Source organism: Uloborus diversus, chromosome 7, assembly GCF_026930045.1.
Source record: "Uloborus diversus isolate 005 chromosome 7, Udiv.v.3.1, whole genome shotgun sequence".
NCBI classification, from domain to species: domain Eukaryota; kingdom Metazoa; phylum Arthropoda; class Arachnida; order Araneae; family Uloboridae; genus Uloborus; species Uloborus diversus.
Window position 1 is genome coordinate 151057594 of NC_072737.1, and position 19455 is coordinate 151077048.

Genomic DNA, 19455 nt, shown 5'->3' on the forward strand with positions numbered 1-19455 from the left:
ATTCTTCCGAAGACTGATTATGAGGTGGACTAAAACAAAATTTGCACTACATTGTTGTCAATCAAAAAAGACTAGAATACATAAGAATTGCATGGGCATAAAAAAGCAGCTTTCATAACTTTGTACTACATTCACATTCCCAGACATATTTTAAATTTGAAGAATGAAATTTTGAAATTCACCGTTTCTAACCAATCTTCAAAAAAACTTATTGAAAATCTTGACTAAAATATCTCAAAATGTATGAGAAATGGATGTTGATGATGCTACAAAATTTTAAACTTATTTTCTCCTGATCTTTATAAACCATATTAATATGTTATTAGGTACAATATTTTGGCGTAGCATAGCATATAAAGGCTATTATGCCAAAAAACCCACTAGAACCAACCAACTTAGTTCAAATTCTAAGTTAAATAAGCAAATATTCTTAAATTGACAAAAAAAATTTCAGTGTGTATATTTTATAATTATTTTATTATTGCTCAGTTTGAAAAATATCTTCTTTCTTCAGTCATGCTCCATTTCATTTAATAAAAAGAGGCTGGGGTGAATTCCCAGTTCGAGTCCAACTTCACTTCCATGATGCTCGCAACAAGCCTGTTGATGTTATCCACAACTTGAAGGTAAGTATTTTACTTTAAAATGTCTACTACTTTGACTTATTATTTTGTAAGTACAGTAGACCCTCGTTTTACTCAGGTTCATTTTATACGGTTTAAATTATATGCAGTTTAAGATTTGATACCTTTATTTTATTTTACGCGGATGAGTTTCGGTTTTACGCGGATGCGCCAATGCTAACGGATAAAATTTTCCCCTCTTTCAAAATCCAAACTCCTAAAGATTGCAGATTGTGCATAATCACCTGCATTTTGGCGTGCTAATAATCAAGCTTGGGCCACTGGAGACATTGTATGCGATTGGTTCCAGAGCTCTTTCCAGAGTAAAGTTATTAAACTCACGCAGTTCAATACTCACTGGAAAAAGAGCTTTTAGGAGTGACAAAAGTGGCCAAAACCTACGAGGATACCAATGTCGGTGAAGCACAACCAAAAACGTTCACATTGAAAATTTTGAGCCATTTCTAGACAATAGAAACTATGTTTCTGATTTGTTAGTGAAGGAAGATTCTATCATGGGAATGATGCAAGTGATCATGGATGCGTTAATGCTCTGCAAAGAATCACAGAGAAAAATTCTTAATGACTGCCAAAAGACTATCATAGCCAGCTCCTCTTTATAAACAGAACGCGAAATTAATTTATGTTTTCTTTATGCATGTTGTGCATCAAAGTCGACAAAAGTACACATCAAACTTATTATAGATTTAGTCATCACTTGAATGAAGTATTTTTTTTATGTATGGAATCTAACCCTATTTTAACACTAGTATTAGGTCTCAATTTACGTAGTTTCGATTTAGGCTGCATTTCCGTGGAACGTAACCCCCACATAAAACAAGCTTCTATTGTACTCTCATAATTACTAATTATTGTTTTGCAGCTAAAACAATTGTAGAAGATTGTTTTTTTATCTATTTCAACATATATGTAAACATTTGGAATTTTTGAAACGTGTTATAAGATACCATTAAAACTTTTGTTTCCTTCTGTCATACATTTCAGTTAATTACAGTAAAACCTCATTAATCCAGATAGATAAGGGATCCAGGTTGTCGCAATTAGTGAAAGTGTGGATTAAATAAGCTATGAATTGAGCCAAAGTATGTAAAAACTGCTCTACTAAGTAAAAATTCTATCTTGAGTTCAAGAAAAAGAAATATAAAACTGCATGAGAGAATATTCCAAAAAAAAAAAGAAAACTCGACCTACAAAAATACATTATTGCGCTAACTCGCCTTTTATTTATGCAGTATGTACCATTTAAATGGCTATCCATGTTAAATGAAGTCTAGTTTAATAGGGTGAGGATCAATCAAGTTTTACTGTAGAATTAGGTCTACCTGGAAAATTTAGAACAGTACCATAACTTTTGAGGAAAATAGATTTTAAAATGCAAATGAAAATTAATATGATAGTAACTTACCTCAATGGATAGCACAACCCTATTTATTTATTTTTTATCCTATGCGCTTCTGGGGCATTTGCCATTAATTGGCAAGCATCCCAATAAGTTGAAGAAGTAAAATAATAATATGAATAAAATTTAGTATCCTTAGAGTTGTCATTTATAAATATTAAAATAACAGGGCAGTCCCTGAGATGATCACTGTTCATCTCACCCTGTCGACACAGAGGACAACAAGGCAAATCCTTTACTCCAATTCTATGCAGATATTTTTGCTAATAGTTATGTTCAGCGATTACACAAACATAAGACACTCCAACAGACCGAGGCAATGAATTGGGAATTTAAAAATAAAAGTAACAATGAAATAAGGTATCGTTGCAGCTCATCTATCCAGCATATAATAATCCAAAATTATGTATTTTGTAATGCTTATGTTAAATTGATTATATTTGTACTACATGTTATTACTGCTACACAGGAATAGGATAGGCACGGCTGTTTTTAATATGATATTCTTTTTTTGAATTTTTTTACCACCTTGATTAATTTTGTGTGTGTCAGTTCTTAGTGCTTAAATTTGCTGCATTTCCAAGAATCTTGATTGTCTTTTTTACTATGTTCTCTAGCAATTTGATCTTAAAAGCAACTTTCATATTTTTTGTTTTTATTAAGAATTAATTTTGAAAACTGATGAAGATTTATCGATCATTTGGAATTAATAAATAATATTATTACTTTATTATATGTAGTTGGATAAGACATTCACTGGCTTGCAAACACTTGGTGCTGAAACAGTAAGTATGCACACTTTTTCTGTTGGATTTAGTTTTAGTTTTGGTAATTATGAGGGTCAGTCAATAAATAACAAGACAACGACTATAAAACAGACGTTATTTGACATTCTTCAAAAATACTGACCAAAATTGTTTAAACACTTATCTCACTGTGAAATTAGTCATATAATTCTGTGCTCGTAAAGTTCTTTGGCTGCTGCTGGAATCAATTACACACGCTCTGCTTTACTTCATGACCCGAATGGAATCGTTGTCCACGAAGTACCTTGAATTTCCCAAAGATGTTGGATCATAGGGGCAGGGGGGGTAGATCTGGACTATATGGGGCGTCGTTCAAGACTTCCCACTTAAATTTCCCTCAAAAATTCCTCAGTTGCATTGGCTGTCAATGGTTTTGCGTTATCCTGCAACATGATGACAGCCCGTGAAAGTTTACCGGAACCACACACAGCCAGTGCAAAAAAGGAACTTTTGCGGAAATTTAAGTGGGAAGTCTTGAAGCACCTCCCTTATAGTCCGGATCTATCCCCATAAGATCCCAGACTTTAAGGAACACTTCGAAGACAACGATTTCATTCGGACAATGAAGTAAAGGGGTGAGTGCGTTATTGGTTCCAGCAGCAGCCAAAAGACTTTTTTGAGCACGGAATTATGCGACTAATTTGTTAGAGGTATTTTTGAGGAATATTGAATAAAATCTGTTTTATAGCCTCTGCCTCGTTATTTATTGACTGACCCTAATAGTGCATCCTAATTAGTATACCTCTTTCATTAATGCTCATCAGTTCTACATTTAATAGCATTAAAAATTCTTATTTTTGATGAATGCATGACCTTTCTCATATGGTGCTGGTATGATCACCTCTTTTAAGAAAACATCCTTTTTTGACGCTACAATGGTTGTGTAAGTAGTCTATCCAAGAACACCCCTCCAAATTTTTATAAATGGGGTCCCCAATTTCATTTGAAATAGTAATAATAAATGAACAACTGGGATTAGAAGTTCTGCAAACCAGTAAACATAGACTGCTACTTCATTATTTGTGTATAAAACAGTAGCATATAGTGTGAAAATTAGAAATATTGGTTTTGACGATTTGTGAGAGTTGATTATATTAGTAAAAATATATTGAAGTCTTAGTGTCCACTTTAGAGGAAAAATGAAAAAATGTATAGACTCTTCGTGTATGGGTAGTTTTTTTTTTCCTCCCCATGACTTTTCTAAAATATAGTAAGTATTTTTGAACTTAGAACTTATTCCCAATTGATTACTTCAAAGATAAACGGAACTTGTCAAAGAAAGGCAAGTTTTTTTATCTACCAAACTTCAAAGACTTCTGAAAAGCATTGCATCTTCACAATTTTTAGCCTTTTTCAATTCTATTCTAGAAATGCAATTATTTTTGTAAGGCATTATAGTTGATGCTAATATATCTTATTAAAAGTAAGCCTTAAAAGCTTTTTTATTGGTCTATTATGCATAAATGTTGTTCCCATTTTATTTTAATGAATTAGTTACTTTGTTTGAATCAATCCTTATATTGTATCTCAGCAATTTCATTTTCCTTATATCTGCTCCACATTTTGATTTAATACGTATATTCTATCCACTCAGTTTTCGTAAGTATCTAATTTCATATGAAGTCTTTTAATTCTAATTGAATCTGCTACAAAACAATAGGGCATATTTTATGCTTACATTGTTCTCTTGCCTCAAACACTTGATTTTCCTATAGCTTTTCTAAAATCTTTTGTTAAAAGTAATTTCATTTAAAACTATTTTAAGATTAATAACTGAGTCATTAATTTTCAAATGTCTTGGTTAAAGCTTTACAAAATTTCAAATAAAAATTTATTTTTATTTCGTTTGTTTCATGTTTTAATAGTGGGAGTGATTTTCTTTCACTTGAAATGCTTAACAATATCTGTCTTCACCTACTTAGCAATTTGATTTTGAAATTCAAACTTTGCCAAACTATCATATAACATCTTTTCCTAAATATTCCTTCCTTTCCCATAGGTTGTGGAATTGTATTTGTTCAAATCTGAAGAAAGCATCAATAATGTAAAAAACACCGGTATGCCACAAATCCAGAAGGTGTCCAGTATTGAAACAGAAAACAGTTCTTTAAAAAATGCTGACTCTTGTCTTTCACAAAATCATTTAACTATAAACGGTCTTTGTGAAAATAGCCTAGATACTTCTTCCAAGAATTTTAAGCTTCCAGTCAATGAACCTGAAAATATTCTGAGGGAAACTGAAGGAACTTGTAATAGTAAAGTGTCAAGTGTTGATGCCAGGAACAGTGCACCAACGGAAAGTTTGACAAATCAAAATAATCCTCCTATACCTAAAATTATAATTTCTGGTTCTTCAGTGAAGAACACTGTGCCAAATGATGTATCAAAAAGTTCAACTGTACCAAATGGGATCAGTGCAGCTTTTGTTAAATGTACTGACTCTGAAGGTAGGGTGTTGTTAGTTCCTCAGTCGTCCTTGCTTCGAATTAAATCAGAAAAATCTGCTGCTCCGAAACTAAATAACGTGGTTGTTTCCAATAATAATGTTTCCCAGATCAAGCAACAATCTAATATCCCTCAAACAAAACCAAATGCAGCTGTACCGTCTTATATATTAAAAGTTGTTCCTAATAAAGAAAGTGGTCAAAATCAAGTTCTGTTAATTCCTATGACTGAGAAAAAAGTTCAGAACAATGAAATAAATGTTCAAATTAAGAAAGATCCTGTTTCTCCTTCAGAAAGTTCGTCTGAAAAACATACATTGGATTTAAAACCAGGCAAGATTGTAAGAAAACGATGCTCCTTTTATAAAGAACTAGAATTTATAAAGTAAGATATTGATTTTCTTCTTAGGTTTTTTTCAGTATATGTACAAACGCCCCTCATATAATGCAGTACTTGTACAACACAGTTTCGATATTACACTGTACGAAATTTGAATTTAATACGTCATGGTTTTGATATAACACGAAAGTTATTTATAAAAAAGATGGATTTTTTTTAAAATACAGTCTGTTAATGTTTGATAATAACTGTAATAAGTTTTTACTTTGTTTTCATAAAAGTTGGTTTCGATATAATACGGTATACATCCCTTGGTCACATTATTTCTTAAGTTTTGTATAACACAGTTTTGATATAACACAAAACACGGTTTCAATACAACATGATACATATTGACATAATTTTTACTATTTACATGATTAGTTAGTATAAAAACTAAGCTAAAAAGTTATTTTAAAAAAAGTCTCGTATAGCACGGTTTTGATAATACGCAAAACGTATTATATGAAGGAAGCCCCTGTATTCTTAGGTTGTTTCATTCCTCTGATGAATAAAAGTAGTTTAAGTTCAACTAGCGCAGCAGCTCTCTCTCTCTTTTTTTTTTTTTTCTGACATATGTACCGGTGAAAATTGGTGAAAAATTTTTGTAGACTGGTAAAGTTTTAAGCAGAAAAACTTCTTGATACCTAATTTGATTGTAAGATTTGTATCTTACAATCTATAATTATTATCATTTGCTGAAAATAAAATTTAATGTAAAGATAAGTAATTATTGTAAGTAAGAGTAAATAAACCTTTGCACAATCACAGAAAACTGGAAAGTGCTTCTGAAGTTAACTTTTAAAAAAATGCCTTATGTTTTATTCTTTATGTGTTTATTTCATTTTATTTGCTTTATTTATTCATATTTTGAATTCAGAGTTTTTTTTTTTTTTTTTTTTTTTTTAATACAGGAACATAATTTTTTTATACATACACAAAGGAAATTCCTGTGTACAAGTAAGAATCACTGTGGACTGGTCTAAGTTTTCAGCTAATCAGTACTAGTCCATTCATTGGCCCAATGATTAAAAATCAATGTTCTAGACAACATCACATTAATTGTGCATATTTCATAGAGTTCAAAAATTTAAATTATATATACATACTCTCTCTCTATGTATGATTCTATATACCAGGTTTAAAATATTTCACTTTTTAAAAGCCTTGAAAAGAAACAAAAAATAGCCTTTTCATTCCAACCTAACAATTTCAAACAATTCAATCAGCTTTCCGGCTATCTTCAGTTAACCTTTTAAGCTTTGCAGTAAAATATAGACATTTTTTGTGCGTAAAACTCTTAAAATAGCAATGTAAATATGTGTAAGTCTAACTTATGTGAAAACAGGTTCTGTAGATACTATGGAAATTGATGGACATATGCATATATGCTCCATTAGAAATGCAAAGCTGCAATTATTGCTAAAGTTGGATCAATTTATTATTCAGCTTGGAAATATTTGGATAAATATGACAGTTTAAGAATGTTGTAAGTTACAGTCATTATTCAGTTATTTTACAGTTACAGTAATTAAAAGTAATCTTAAGTAAAAGCGTGACAATGATGCTTTCAATCAATGTATTTCATTCACAATATTTTCAAAATAAAACTAGTGTATTTTTATCACTTTTTTTTTTTTTTTTTTTGCTATTTTTAAAATTCTAATGTCTCAAAAACATGGAATCACACATAAAAGCTTTTTTTTTTTGTAAAGTAAAATGCCATATATTAAATGTATAGTAATTCAATAACAAAATATTTCTTAAAGCATGAACTGCCTTTGAGAGGCCTATTCTTTATTCAAAGGGTTCCTTACGAGTAATAAAAACTAACACAATTGTGGCCAACCTTTCTCAAAAGAGTGCCACTAGCTGGGAAAGAACAGAACCTGTGTGCCACTTTCAGATTTTCTTACGTACTGATTTGATGTGCTCTGCTCGTCACTAAACTACCTTTTATATCTTTCTTATAAATGCTCAAATCTTACATAAAATCCCAAAAAAAAAAACTAAGATTTGGCATTTTAAATTTACGTAAGTAAATGGCTATCTGGTTGGCGCTATTTACTGTCATGGTAGAATTTCTAATTTATGTAGAAATCCCAATTAGAATAAAGTTAAAATTATGTCTCCATTAAGTTTCAAAATAAAATAGTGTTTAATCAATAGTCCATCTGCAGTATAAAACAAATATTTAGTGAAGAAATTTCAAAACCTTTTTCTGCAGAAAAGTCTCAGAATGCATACTAAACAGGGTTTGAAAATATCGTGATATTTTGATACATATCCAATATTTTCAATCAGCACAAACTAAATTCTTCAAAATAGTAAATGCATCCTCAAATTGCTCTTTCTTTTCTTATATTGTAAAACAATATTTAGACTTAAAATGAAGGTTTCTTTCCTTATTTATATTTAATATTTCATTTTACACTTTTATCCATTTTAATGGAGTTAATTTAGCATTAGCTGTTTTATTCATTTTTCTTCTGTTGGCTAGTTTTACGCTGTTATATGTGATTCAAAAATAAAAAATATGCATTCGTCGGTGCACAATCATAAGATATTTTCTTTTTCTCTGAACTTCTAATATTTAATTAGACCCTTTAATAATATGAATTAAAATTTGTTTCATTACTAATAGTTTTATGAATATAAAAAAGGAATTTTATTATATTTTGTTATATTAATGATGTATTAATACATCATAAAAATATAGTACATTGCTCTTTGGTTATTTTTAATAATAAATGAACAATATTAATAGTATGATTAATATAGTTTTTATATTGAAAATACTGTAGTTGAAAAAGTAAAATGTCAAAATATCAAGATATTTTCAAAATAAATATGGCATATATATCATGATATATATCGGCAAACCCTGGTACTAAAAGCAATTGGTATTATTATTGTGCGCTAACAAAAAGGCAAAATGGCAGCATTTAAAATAAGAATGATTGAGCTCTTTTCAAATGTCTGACAAAAAAGAAAATCAGAGTGAAAAACTTGTGCTAGTGACATGCTTCCAGAATCTTTACCAAAAGAGGTTATTAAGAAGTTTTATTTGCAGTCACGCGTGCCACTGTTAATACTTTGACATGCCATACTGTGGCCTACTTACCGCGAGTTGCTCATCCTTGCTCTAACCTACCTGTATAATCAATTAAACTCTTTCATCATTTTTGTGGTGTTAATTATTTTAAATAAGAAACTATACTTTTCTCAGGGTTTGTGTAGTGCATTGAAGTACTTGAATGTTATTTTAGTTATACATCTATTATGTTTCATTATACTTTCAGATTCACTTCTGTGTGCAACGGAACTTAATTCAATAACTTTATTTTTGCTGTTTATAGATTAGAAAATTATAAAACTTTTGAAGAGCTATTGAAACGAGTTTGTTGCTTTTACCCTATTGTTAAGGAGGGTGTTGGTAAGCATAACATTTACTTGTATATGTATAATTTCAGTTTCACTAGAACACTATGTTTTTTTTTTTTTTTTTTTTTTTTTTTTTTTTTTTTTTTTCACTGTCCTTAGTTTCTTTTAAAAACATGAGTTTTCTTTACAACTAGAAAATCACCCGTCAAGGTATGACAAGTGAAAATTGCTTCTACATTTGAACGAAGCAATTGCCTGTTTGGTGATGTTTTGATAATTGAAATTCTAACCCTTACTCCATTGGATTAACCCTAAACTCCAGTAGATAGGGTTCATTTTTGACCACTTTTTTCTTTTTCCATTCTCCTAAAATGACAGTCTTACCATTAAAACAGTTAAGATACCACATACAGTTCAGCCTCGTCAAAATAAAGCCTTTTCTTTCATGTCAAACATTACCAAAACATATTATCAATTCATGTCATGGAGTGAGTTTCATTGTTGATGACGTCAGGAGCATTACTCGATCATTTACTATTATGTATATGGGGATCATAAAAAAAAATATACAGTTGCTTTCCTTTCTTTCTTTCTTTTTTTTTTTTTTTTTTTTTTTTGTAATTTTGCCATTTCAAAGGCCAATGAGAACTTTTTTTTTTTTAAATTAGTAACTACAGAATTGTTATGCCTATTTATACGGCAAATTTTAAGGAATGTTATTCTATATTTTCTTTGTTTTTAGCCTACTTTCCCCTAAGCAAACTTTTTATTTTTTTAATTCAGCAAAAATATTTGCGAAAGCTGATCAATATTATCCGATTATCTGGGGAAAACATTCGTTTAAGCGGGGATCTTTAACGTTGTGTCTTTGGGGAAACATTCGGTTCCGGGAGGTTTTATTCATATAAGCGGGGTATTTGTTTATCCGTCACCTGATTAAGCGGGGCTGACAGTAATGTGTGATTATATTTTCGCACCAAGTTTGTAGAAATATAGTTAAACATTCCATGTATTTTTATACAGTAAAATCTCATTAGAGCAAATTGCAACCAACTATCTGTTTCAAAGAAATAATTGTTCAGTCTCATTTTAGTTGTCATTACATTGCTTGAATTCCATTACAACAAAATTTTCATCACAACGAACAAAACTTGCAGTCTTTTCAAATTTGTCTTAAGGGGATTTATCTGTATTTGAAGTTAAGGCTCTTAATAATAGTGAATATTACACGTCCTGTGTTTTCATTCTGCATATGATTTTTGTTTATAAAAATGATGTACTAAAATGAATACAAATTAACATTTAATCAACGTAAATGTTGTTTTTTGAACTCTAATTAATTTGTATTTTTAATATAAATTTTAGACAGAAGTCTCTTCCCACATTGTGCAGCTTCTCTGGAAGAATTCCTAAGTTGGAATATTGGTAAACAGAGGGCTTCGGAGGTGAGTGGTTTTTTATTTTTATTTATTTATTATTTATTTTGAGCAATGAAGATTGCTTGTTGATTTTGCTTAGTTGTGTCTTGCCTTTTTTTTTTTTTTTTTTTTTGATTGGTTTTATCTATTGTGGTGTGACAGATGAAGTTCATTAAAGCTAGATCTTTTAGCAGACAATAAATATTTTTGCATCTCATAAATTATTTTATTTATTTATTTTTTTGCAAACAAATCTTTTTGCGTTTTATTATTCATTCTGTCTTTTTTCTTATTTATGTTCTTGTTACTCTTGTATGCAGTCTAGAAAGTTTAAATCAGTGGTTCCCAACCTTTCTAGGGCTATTATTATATTACCCATAAAGTGGGTAATATAATATTAGCAATTACTCATTAAAAAGTTTAGTGTAAAAGCACCTTAGCTTTTAAGTATTTTCCTTTAAATTATGAAAAAAATAAATTTACTGTTAATTAACTTTAATAATTCAGATAAAGAAAACATGTTTTTTTTTGGGGGGGGGGGGGCAATTAGTTTTCAAATCATGAGTATTCACTGTCTTATTTTGAAAGCCCCCCCCCCCCCTTTTTTTTTAAATGCCCTTTTGCTATGTTTATTCAAGTACTCTGTAGGTGAAGTACAGGTAAAATCATTTAAGCATATTTTATTATTATTATGTTTTTTTTTTTTTTTTTTTTACTTCATAGGTTCCTATCATTGATTGTGCAAAATAAATAATTTAAATTTAGAAGAAACACATGTTATTTTAATTTGACTAAAACCACTGCATATTCACTTGTGACGAAATTCATTTGTTTTACCTTATTTATTCTCAAAAACCTGTAAACAGCAAAAGAAAAAAAGAAATTGAAAAACACTCAAACTTACACTTTGCATCCAAAAAAAACTTACTATTATATACATTCTGGCCTTACTAGTTTGATGTTTCTATACATTACTAAACACCTTCCTACTAAGATAGTTTTCTGATCTATTGAACTCACTTCAGAACATGTTGACATTTTCAAAAATTTGAATCACTCAAGGTTTTTGACATTCTGTAATTGCTATTGCTTTATTTTTCAGTGGAAAAGAGCCGGTGCTGTAAGAACTGCAATTATAAACCTTCTCAATAAAAAAACAAGTGCCCATATCTCAGTAGAACATGTGTGGTCTAGAGCTGCTATTATGACTTGGTGTCGGAAAAATGGCTTTGTGCCTATGACATCAGGTATATTTTAATAACAATTAACTTCATATTTATTATTTCTTATTTTGTATTATGTCATATTGACAACTTTTAACATTTTTAATTAATACATCTGGTTCAGTATCAAAAACGTCCCTGAGAAAGTTGCTCTACAATTCAATTAAATTTGATCAAGAATTCATAAATTCATAAAAATATTTTTAATGCATGTAAAAAGGTTATTTATTTGTTATAATTGTTTGAAAAAAAAATTCTTGAAAAAAAATTCATAATTTTAGGCTATGTCAGCTTTACTTTTAGAAAAAGTAAAATGAACTTTTTACTTTTTCTAAAAGTAAAGCTAAAAAAAGTGACTAGTATATATGTTTACCAATATATATTTTTTATAAACTCTTGTGAGCGACTAACTATGCTTTTAATATTTTGTGATTTATTTCAGAAAAAATGACCCTATTACCAGAGCCTAAGTGGTCAGGTAAATATATTATTTTGTCTTTTGTTTTGTCTTTTGTTAATCATTTGCTGTATCATATTAGTAGTGCAATTTCAAACATTTAAAAGTAACAATTTGCACTTTTCTTTTTACAATTTGTATTAGCATGGAATGTTTTCCACTGATCTTAAAAGTTTTTGAATTTTAGTTCTCCAATTAACTCATCCAGGACCAGCAAAAGGAGAAGGAAGCTTAATTCTATTTAATGTTGCACATCATTATTGCAATTAAGCATGATGAAATTTACAGTTGATTATCATTGATAGTATCTCAATACATTTTGTAAAAAGAATGCATGAAAAAAAAACTTTAAGAAAAAACTTGAAATTTATTTTACGCGCATGTGGCACACAAGCCCGCATTAAGCTCTTTGTATTTTTAGTAAATTCATTAAAAGAAATTCTGTAGTAAATCTTCAATTTTGTGTTTCAATTTTTAAAAGTTTTGTGTTCTAACTTTGATCCTTGAAAGAAAATAAAAATCTGAACTCCTTGAAATCCCTTGGATTTTGTCTTACTAAACGAGAAATTTATTGTGGTTCTTAAAATTATCTCGATCTCTTTGTAAATATTTTGAAAAAAAAGTAAAAAATTTTTGAACAATCATTTGTTTCTAACATTCACTGACCTTAAAGTTGATTTTTTTTTTTTTTTTTTTTTAATGTTAAACAGTTTATTAAGGTGTAAGTGGCATTTGTTATTTTTTTCATTTGAAAATGAAACAAAACATATGAAAGGTTGGTTATATTATTTGCATTTCTCAAATGTTTCTAATCTCATCTAAAATTCTAGCAAGTTAACTTGAATGTTAAATATGTTTCAAAATTGTGATGTTTGCCTTTACAGTTCAATGTTTAGAATTATTTGTCTTCCCTAGGAATTGAGCTATGTTCATTGACAAATGCTGATGATTTTATCAGCACCCTTAGAGAAGAAGGAGACTCAAACCTAGTTTTGAGTGATGATGAAGATATTGATATTGTTAACATTACAGAAAAGAAAACAACAATAGAAAAAACAAATACAAGCCAATCAGCAACTTGTCATCTACCACATTTATCTGAAACAGCAATTTATGTGAAAAAAGTAGCATCTCAGGTAATACTTTTGTTCATGCAGTAATATTACAAATATCTTTCTGGGAAGTTTGTTAAATTTTAACATTAAACACCCTTATGATCTTATAATTCTCATGAAAACTATGTTAAAATAGTTGTATGCTCAATACAAGCATTCATTTTTTTTATGTTTGTCATATTTTTTAGCTTTTTTTTTTTAAAAAAAAAGACTCATTTTTAGGTTAAGCAAACATTCCGGGTTATTTAGATTAAATGCTGGTTTTCCAATAGAGTAAGCAAATAAAATAAAAATACCCTATTTTATGAAACTTACGCATAATATTTTTAAAAAAATAGTAATGGTCTTTCTTGTATGTCAAATTTCGTGGCATATGATGCTTTGATATTATTTTAGAGTCACTTTCAGGTTCATCAAAAAAAATATTTTATCCCAAAACACAAACTACATGTATTCACTAAGAGCATGAGCAGCTGATCAAAGAGTACAAAATACTTAGCACAAATAAATATATTTGGATAGTGCTGACAGCCAGTTTAAAATAATTCAACTGCCTCCAGTTGTTAAATATAGTCTGGTGCAGCTAATAGTGTAAAATATTAAGTAAACAAATTCCGGGCACGAGAAATAGGAGACAAAGACTCTCTCTGTGATTTTGACAGGAGTGAGAGGTTTTTATTTTGAGTTTTATGAAGTAATAGTTAAAATGTATAATCAATTTCACATGCTTATGAAAAACAAATTTTTTAGCTTAGACTTTAAATTTCTGAACTGCAGATTTTGTCTGCCAAGTTTTTCTTGTACTTCCTCGAATATTATGAATAATTTTGTTTTATGTTTTTAGAACACAGGTACAAAGAATTTTTTTTTTTAAATGTCTGAGGGCGTAAAGTTGCAAATTGTTTACTTCAAATTTATTTCAAACAAAATACTATAAATCCCCCCCCCCCCCTAAATAATAGTTCTAAGTATATCTTGTGCTCAAGGATGCCCCTAAGTTTAATTTTTGGGAGGGGGTTTCCCAATTTATTGAATGACTTCCCAATTTTACTGAATGATAAAATACGACCTGGCACGCATACCTACATTATAATGAGAAGCAGCTAGGCTTCCTTTAAAAAAATGTAGTTTTGCAATATTGTCTTTAAACTTGCCGAATAAAAGGAACATCTCTATTTGCATTTAGTTGAGCTGCAAAGGAAATCGTGAAAACAGTTTTTGCGTCCTAGTGCAAGTTTTGGCAAGGATTCATTTAAGTTCCATTTTACCATGAGCAGGTAAATGACAGTATCTGCAGAAATGAGTTTTCGGGATATTTGCAGAAACGCATTTTGGATTCAATACCAAGAATAGAGAAATGTTGGAATTAAACTTTTTATCCCTCTTTTTGTTCAGAGGAAACCAAACAAGCAAGCTTGCACAATAAAGCTAATGTACCATTGATAGCAAAAATGCAAAAAATAAATAAATAAATAAAAACTTGTTATTACTGCCATTTACTTGCCCACAACGTATAACAATACTGTCTATAACGATAAACCTATCTATAATGATATTTTCATTGGTCCCAGTAAAATATCAGCATGAATAATCGAACCGTCTAATAACAATATTTTTCTAGGTCCCAACAGTATCGTTTTCAGCAGGTTTCACTGTAGATACTGCTGATTACTTGCACAATGTAACGATAAAAGCAGTTACTGCTGTTTACTACTGGTAAAAAAAAAGTGCTTTTTTCTTTCTGCAGACAAATAGACATTGTTGTTAATGTATGGCATATCAATTTTGAAACTTGACTAACATCCACCTAGAAATGTTGTAGATGTAAAGTTGAACAATTATTCAATGTTTAAAGCACAATAGTTTATTATATTTTATTTTGATAGGTTGGAATTGATATTAAACCCATTGAACTTGAACCAAGAATATATGTCCCTGCTATTGAAGAAATGATATTGTCTGTGAGTTATAAACCTCATTTCATATTACAATTGCTTTCTTTTCTATTTTAAATTATTGTATTTCTGATTCTTTACTGTTTTATTGAATTTTTATATTTATTTATTTTCCTAGGCTTCCAAAGAGCTTGCTATGGATATTATTGGATCTGCTGTGAATGAAGGTTTTGAGAGATTAGGAGGAAAATTGTAAGTTTGGGAAACTGTTGCGTCTTGTCAAGCACTTTTTGCCTGTTTTTTTCCCTTTCAAATGAATATTATTCTATACTCACTCCATATGTTTTCTGATAACATCACCAAAGACCATTAAGCTTCACATAAGACTGAACACTTCCGTAGAGATCAATGCTTTCGCGTTTTCTCCCACTTTAAGGAAAGTTAGTTATCATAGAAAACAACTTTAGAGGCGAGTTGGTGTTTCAATTTTGGCGGAAAAAAGATTTTATACTGTGTGCAGCGATTATTCACCAAGTTCTGCTACTGTGCGTCGTATGCCGTGATCAAGTCCCTCTCCTTTCCCTTCTGGCAAAGGGTGGTAATTATATGGATATTTAAGCCTCAGAGAGGGTCATCATGAAAAAATGAAAGCAAGTAAAAAAACAAAAAGTAACACAGGGGAAGTTTGTTGTATCAATAACAGGCTGTTTACAAAGATGCAAAGAGTGAAATTAAGACCTCTTTCATTTATTTATTTATTTTTTTTTATTTATTTATTTTTTGCTATTTAATTTATTTTTATTTTCCTTTTTTATTGCATATTTATTTTTATTAAATTCATTTACTTTGTATTTATTTATTTTTGCTGCAATTGTTTAACTTATAAGTTTTATTTCTCTAATCACATTTTGTAATTATTACATGACGACAAGTCATGTATTAAATTGCAATTAAGTTACAATTACGATAAAGATGAGAAAGTAGCAGAATGAAAAATATGTAAACATAATGTATTTAAGCTAAGGAAAAAGCGTTTGAGCAAAACGTGGGCTTATAATCTGTTGAAGATTTGGGAAGGGCCATGACCCCCATGACCCTCCCCTTGTATACCCTGTCTGGCAGAGTATTTCATGTATTTCTGCCTTAACCCTGGATATAGGGTGCTTTAGTCCTGGCTATAGGGCTCCAGTAAGTCCCTGGTAGGGACTTACTGGAAAACACTTTTATTATACTTAGCCTGATTGTCACAGAGTAATCTGAGGCCTGATTTTGCTTTTATCTCAACATCTAGATCACTTAGAGACTTCAGGATTTTACTAAATGATTTGCTTAATCCTAAGGTACAACTTAACGCTGAAAAATTAAAATTCTAAAATAAAATTATTATTTTGGTTAGGATGCAAAACTGCAAATTTTATGTAATTTTCCCATTAAATATTTAAATATAAAACCCATTGTTACAAATTTTGTTGTCATATAACGGTAATGTTAATAGCAATCATAATGAAAATTTTCAATCAAGGCTTCTCTGAAGCAAGCATGAAATGTATTCAATATCATTGCTTTCTTAAGATTTTTATCCTCATCTATGCCCATAATCTATAACGATGATAGGGCTAATTAAAGAGATATATTAAGATCTTTATCGCGAGTAACTTGTATGCTGTGAAACATAAAATAGTTTGGGAAACCTTTTCATACATAAATGTTTTTAAGAATTTAGCACACAAATATATCTTAGAGAGGAACAAGGATGAATTTAGCGGTTCAATTGGTTAAAGTTTTAGATAGGTATGTAGGATTCGTTTTCTGTTAGTATGGAGCATTTATATGAAAACTTAGAGTGACGTTTCGTGACGGTAACGTTATTCAACTTCTGAAATACATTTAAACTAAAAAGAATAAAATAACAGAATTTAAAAAAAAAAAAAATTACTAAGCACTTTTCATAATGCACTCAAAAGGGTAAAATAACTTTTCTCGGTCAGAAAGGACAGTTCCAGTATTCCTGTAGTTTTCAATTATTCCAAGAAAAGGACACTACAAACGAAGAAAGATGCGGTTCTAGTCATTTCAACCAAACTTTCCCGTTTAAAAAAAAATGCATGTTTCAACAGTCAAATTTATGATTGAAAGCTAGATAATAAGAAATTCTCTACATGACTTAAGCCGCACTTTTCTTTGTTTGTGGTGTCATTTTCTTGGAATAATTGAAAAGTATATGAATACTGAAACTATCCTTTCTGGCCGAGAAAAGTTATTTTATCCTTATGAATGCATTATGAAGTGCTTAGTATTTTTTTTTTAATTCTGTTATTTTTATATGTAAAAAAAAAATATAACATATGTGAACTAAATTTACACTAATTACGTTAGAAATTATCCTTAGTATGATAAATCTTAAACCAAGGTTCCATTTCACACTGTTCCCACCAAATTCATGTTTCATTACAATTTTTTTCGCTCCCAATTTTTTGAGTGAGTTTAGGTTAATTTTCACTTTTAGTGAAAATTAGGAGGTATGTGGCTTGCAAAATGAACTAGCGGACAGTGTCAATACTTCAGAAAATGCATTACTGAGGTTTAAACAATAAAATAGGGGGATGCGGATTTAAAAAGGCAAGCATGTGGAAATCCCGAGTTGAGCAAATTTTGTTACTTCAACATTACCCGTGGAAATCGTGGATTATGCAGGGTTAAAAGCTTTGCATTTCACAAAGCGAAACCTTTGGGGCGGGGGGGGGGGAGAATCAAGCTGCCTGGCTTGGTTTTTAACCTTCATAAATTGTAATTTTGTACTCTATTCTTATGTTTAGAGATAAATATAATTTTTCCCTGTGAGAGTTTTTATTTTCACTCGCTAGCTCTCACCAACCCCCGAAGGTTCCTTCACAATCTTATTTGATTTGCAAAAATTTAAATCATCAGTTACAAAGAATCAGATTAAAAACGCGCTATAAGTTCCCTTTGGAACAAAAAGCATCACTTTCATGGGTTTTAATCTAACTTGCAGAGCTTAGCGTTGGGAAACGGCGGTTTTTTACGTTTGAAAAGTCGCTTTCAAATTCGTAGTCTCTAGTAATATACTTTGTTCTTTAGCTAAGCACTTGAATTCAGTTTAGCCTAGGATTTTACGTTAAAATAGAATCCCTTATATATCCCGTATAGCTTAAAAAATTAATTATAAAAAAACTAATTTGGAATTTAAAATGATAAACCCCAGGTACAAACTTCGGGTCTCAAAGTAATTTTGTACCTAATTTCAAGACTGTACGTCATGCTATGGAGTCACTTGGGCGTAAGCCCACCACAGACTTCCTTTCATAATTTCTTTGACATTACTTTTTCTTAATATGTGGAAAAAATGTCTTAAATGTATCCTGTTTGTATTTATTTTTTAATTTTCTTTTGTAGTTGTCCGGAAGAAATTACTGTGTCTGACGTTTATTCGGCCATTAAAAAAATACCGAAGTTTGATTTCTTAAATAACAGCTTTTTAGGCATACCAAAAGAATCAAAAGAAGAAACTTGACAGTTTTCTTTGTATGATATGTAATATCCATTTATTTTATCTGATTTTATTTATATCATGATGATTAAATCTCACTATGCATATTTGAGCCTATGAACTCATTAAATGAGCCTTCTATTGTTTGTGGATGTAATATAAACCAATTAGTGTTAAAAGTTTAATTCTTATTTTGAAACATATTTCTTCATGTGTAAAATTTCTCTTCTCTTTTAGGAACTTTCCATTTTATGAACAGGAATAGAGTATCTGTCAAATTCTTTGTGCATATCAATGCTGGATCTAGTTTTTCTTGGGGAAGGGGGAGCAAAGCTAAATTTTGGCTACTTTTATTGGCTAAATTTTCAAACTTTGAGTTTAGTTAGAAATAGAAATGTGCCTTTTTGGAAATAAATGTTGTGAGTTAAGTAATTATATTTGTTTACAACATTTGCGAAATTCATAAAACACTGGCTATGTTTTTTTTTTTAATTTTTTGTAAGATAAATAGTCACTGTTGTATATTTTCAACATGTTTGCCATCACTGATAAGTGCGTAAATAGTGGCTTTCAAAATCCTGCTACATGTAAACACTCAAAAATGTAGCAATTCAGCAGAAACTCTCTCTTTAAAATAGTTCCTTTATTTTAAATAAGTTTATATAGCTGAATAGACTTTAAAAAATTGAACAGCTTTGATTTGTTTGTTGCTATAATAGACTTAAACCTTTTGCTTTTTTATTTATTTATTTATTTTTATGTATTGAGTAACAGCAAATGTAA

At 29.9% G+C, this 19455-nt stretch overlaps 1 protein-coding gene across 1 annotated transcript in view; it reads left to right on the top strand.

Moving 5' to 3' along the window:
* Positions 1-18696, top strand: part of LOC129226944 (YEATS domain-containing protein 2-like) — a 39742-nt gene extending 21046 nt beyond the window's left edge. The window contains 11 exon segments of the mRNA XM_054861573.1: positions 515-626; positions 2784-2828; positions 4849-5678; positions 9032-9108; positions 10422-10501; positions 11577-11721; positions 12140-12175; positions 13070-13290; positions 15156-15230; positions 15343-15416; positions 18579-18696. Of these exon segments, the coding sequence (XP_054717548.1) occupies positions 515-626; positions 2784-2828; positions 4849-5678; positions 9032-9108; positions 10422-10501; positions 11577-11721; positions 12140-12175; positions 13070-13290; positions 15156-15230; positions 15343-15416; positions 18579-18696 (1813 nt within the window).
* The last annotated feature ends 759 nt before the right edge of the window (positions 18697-19455 follow it).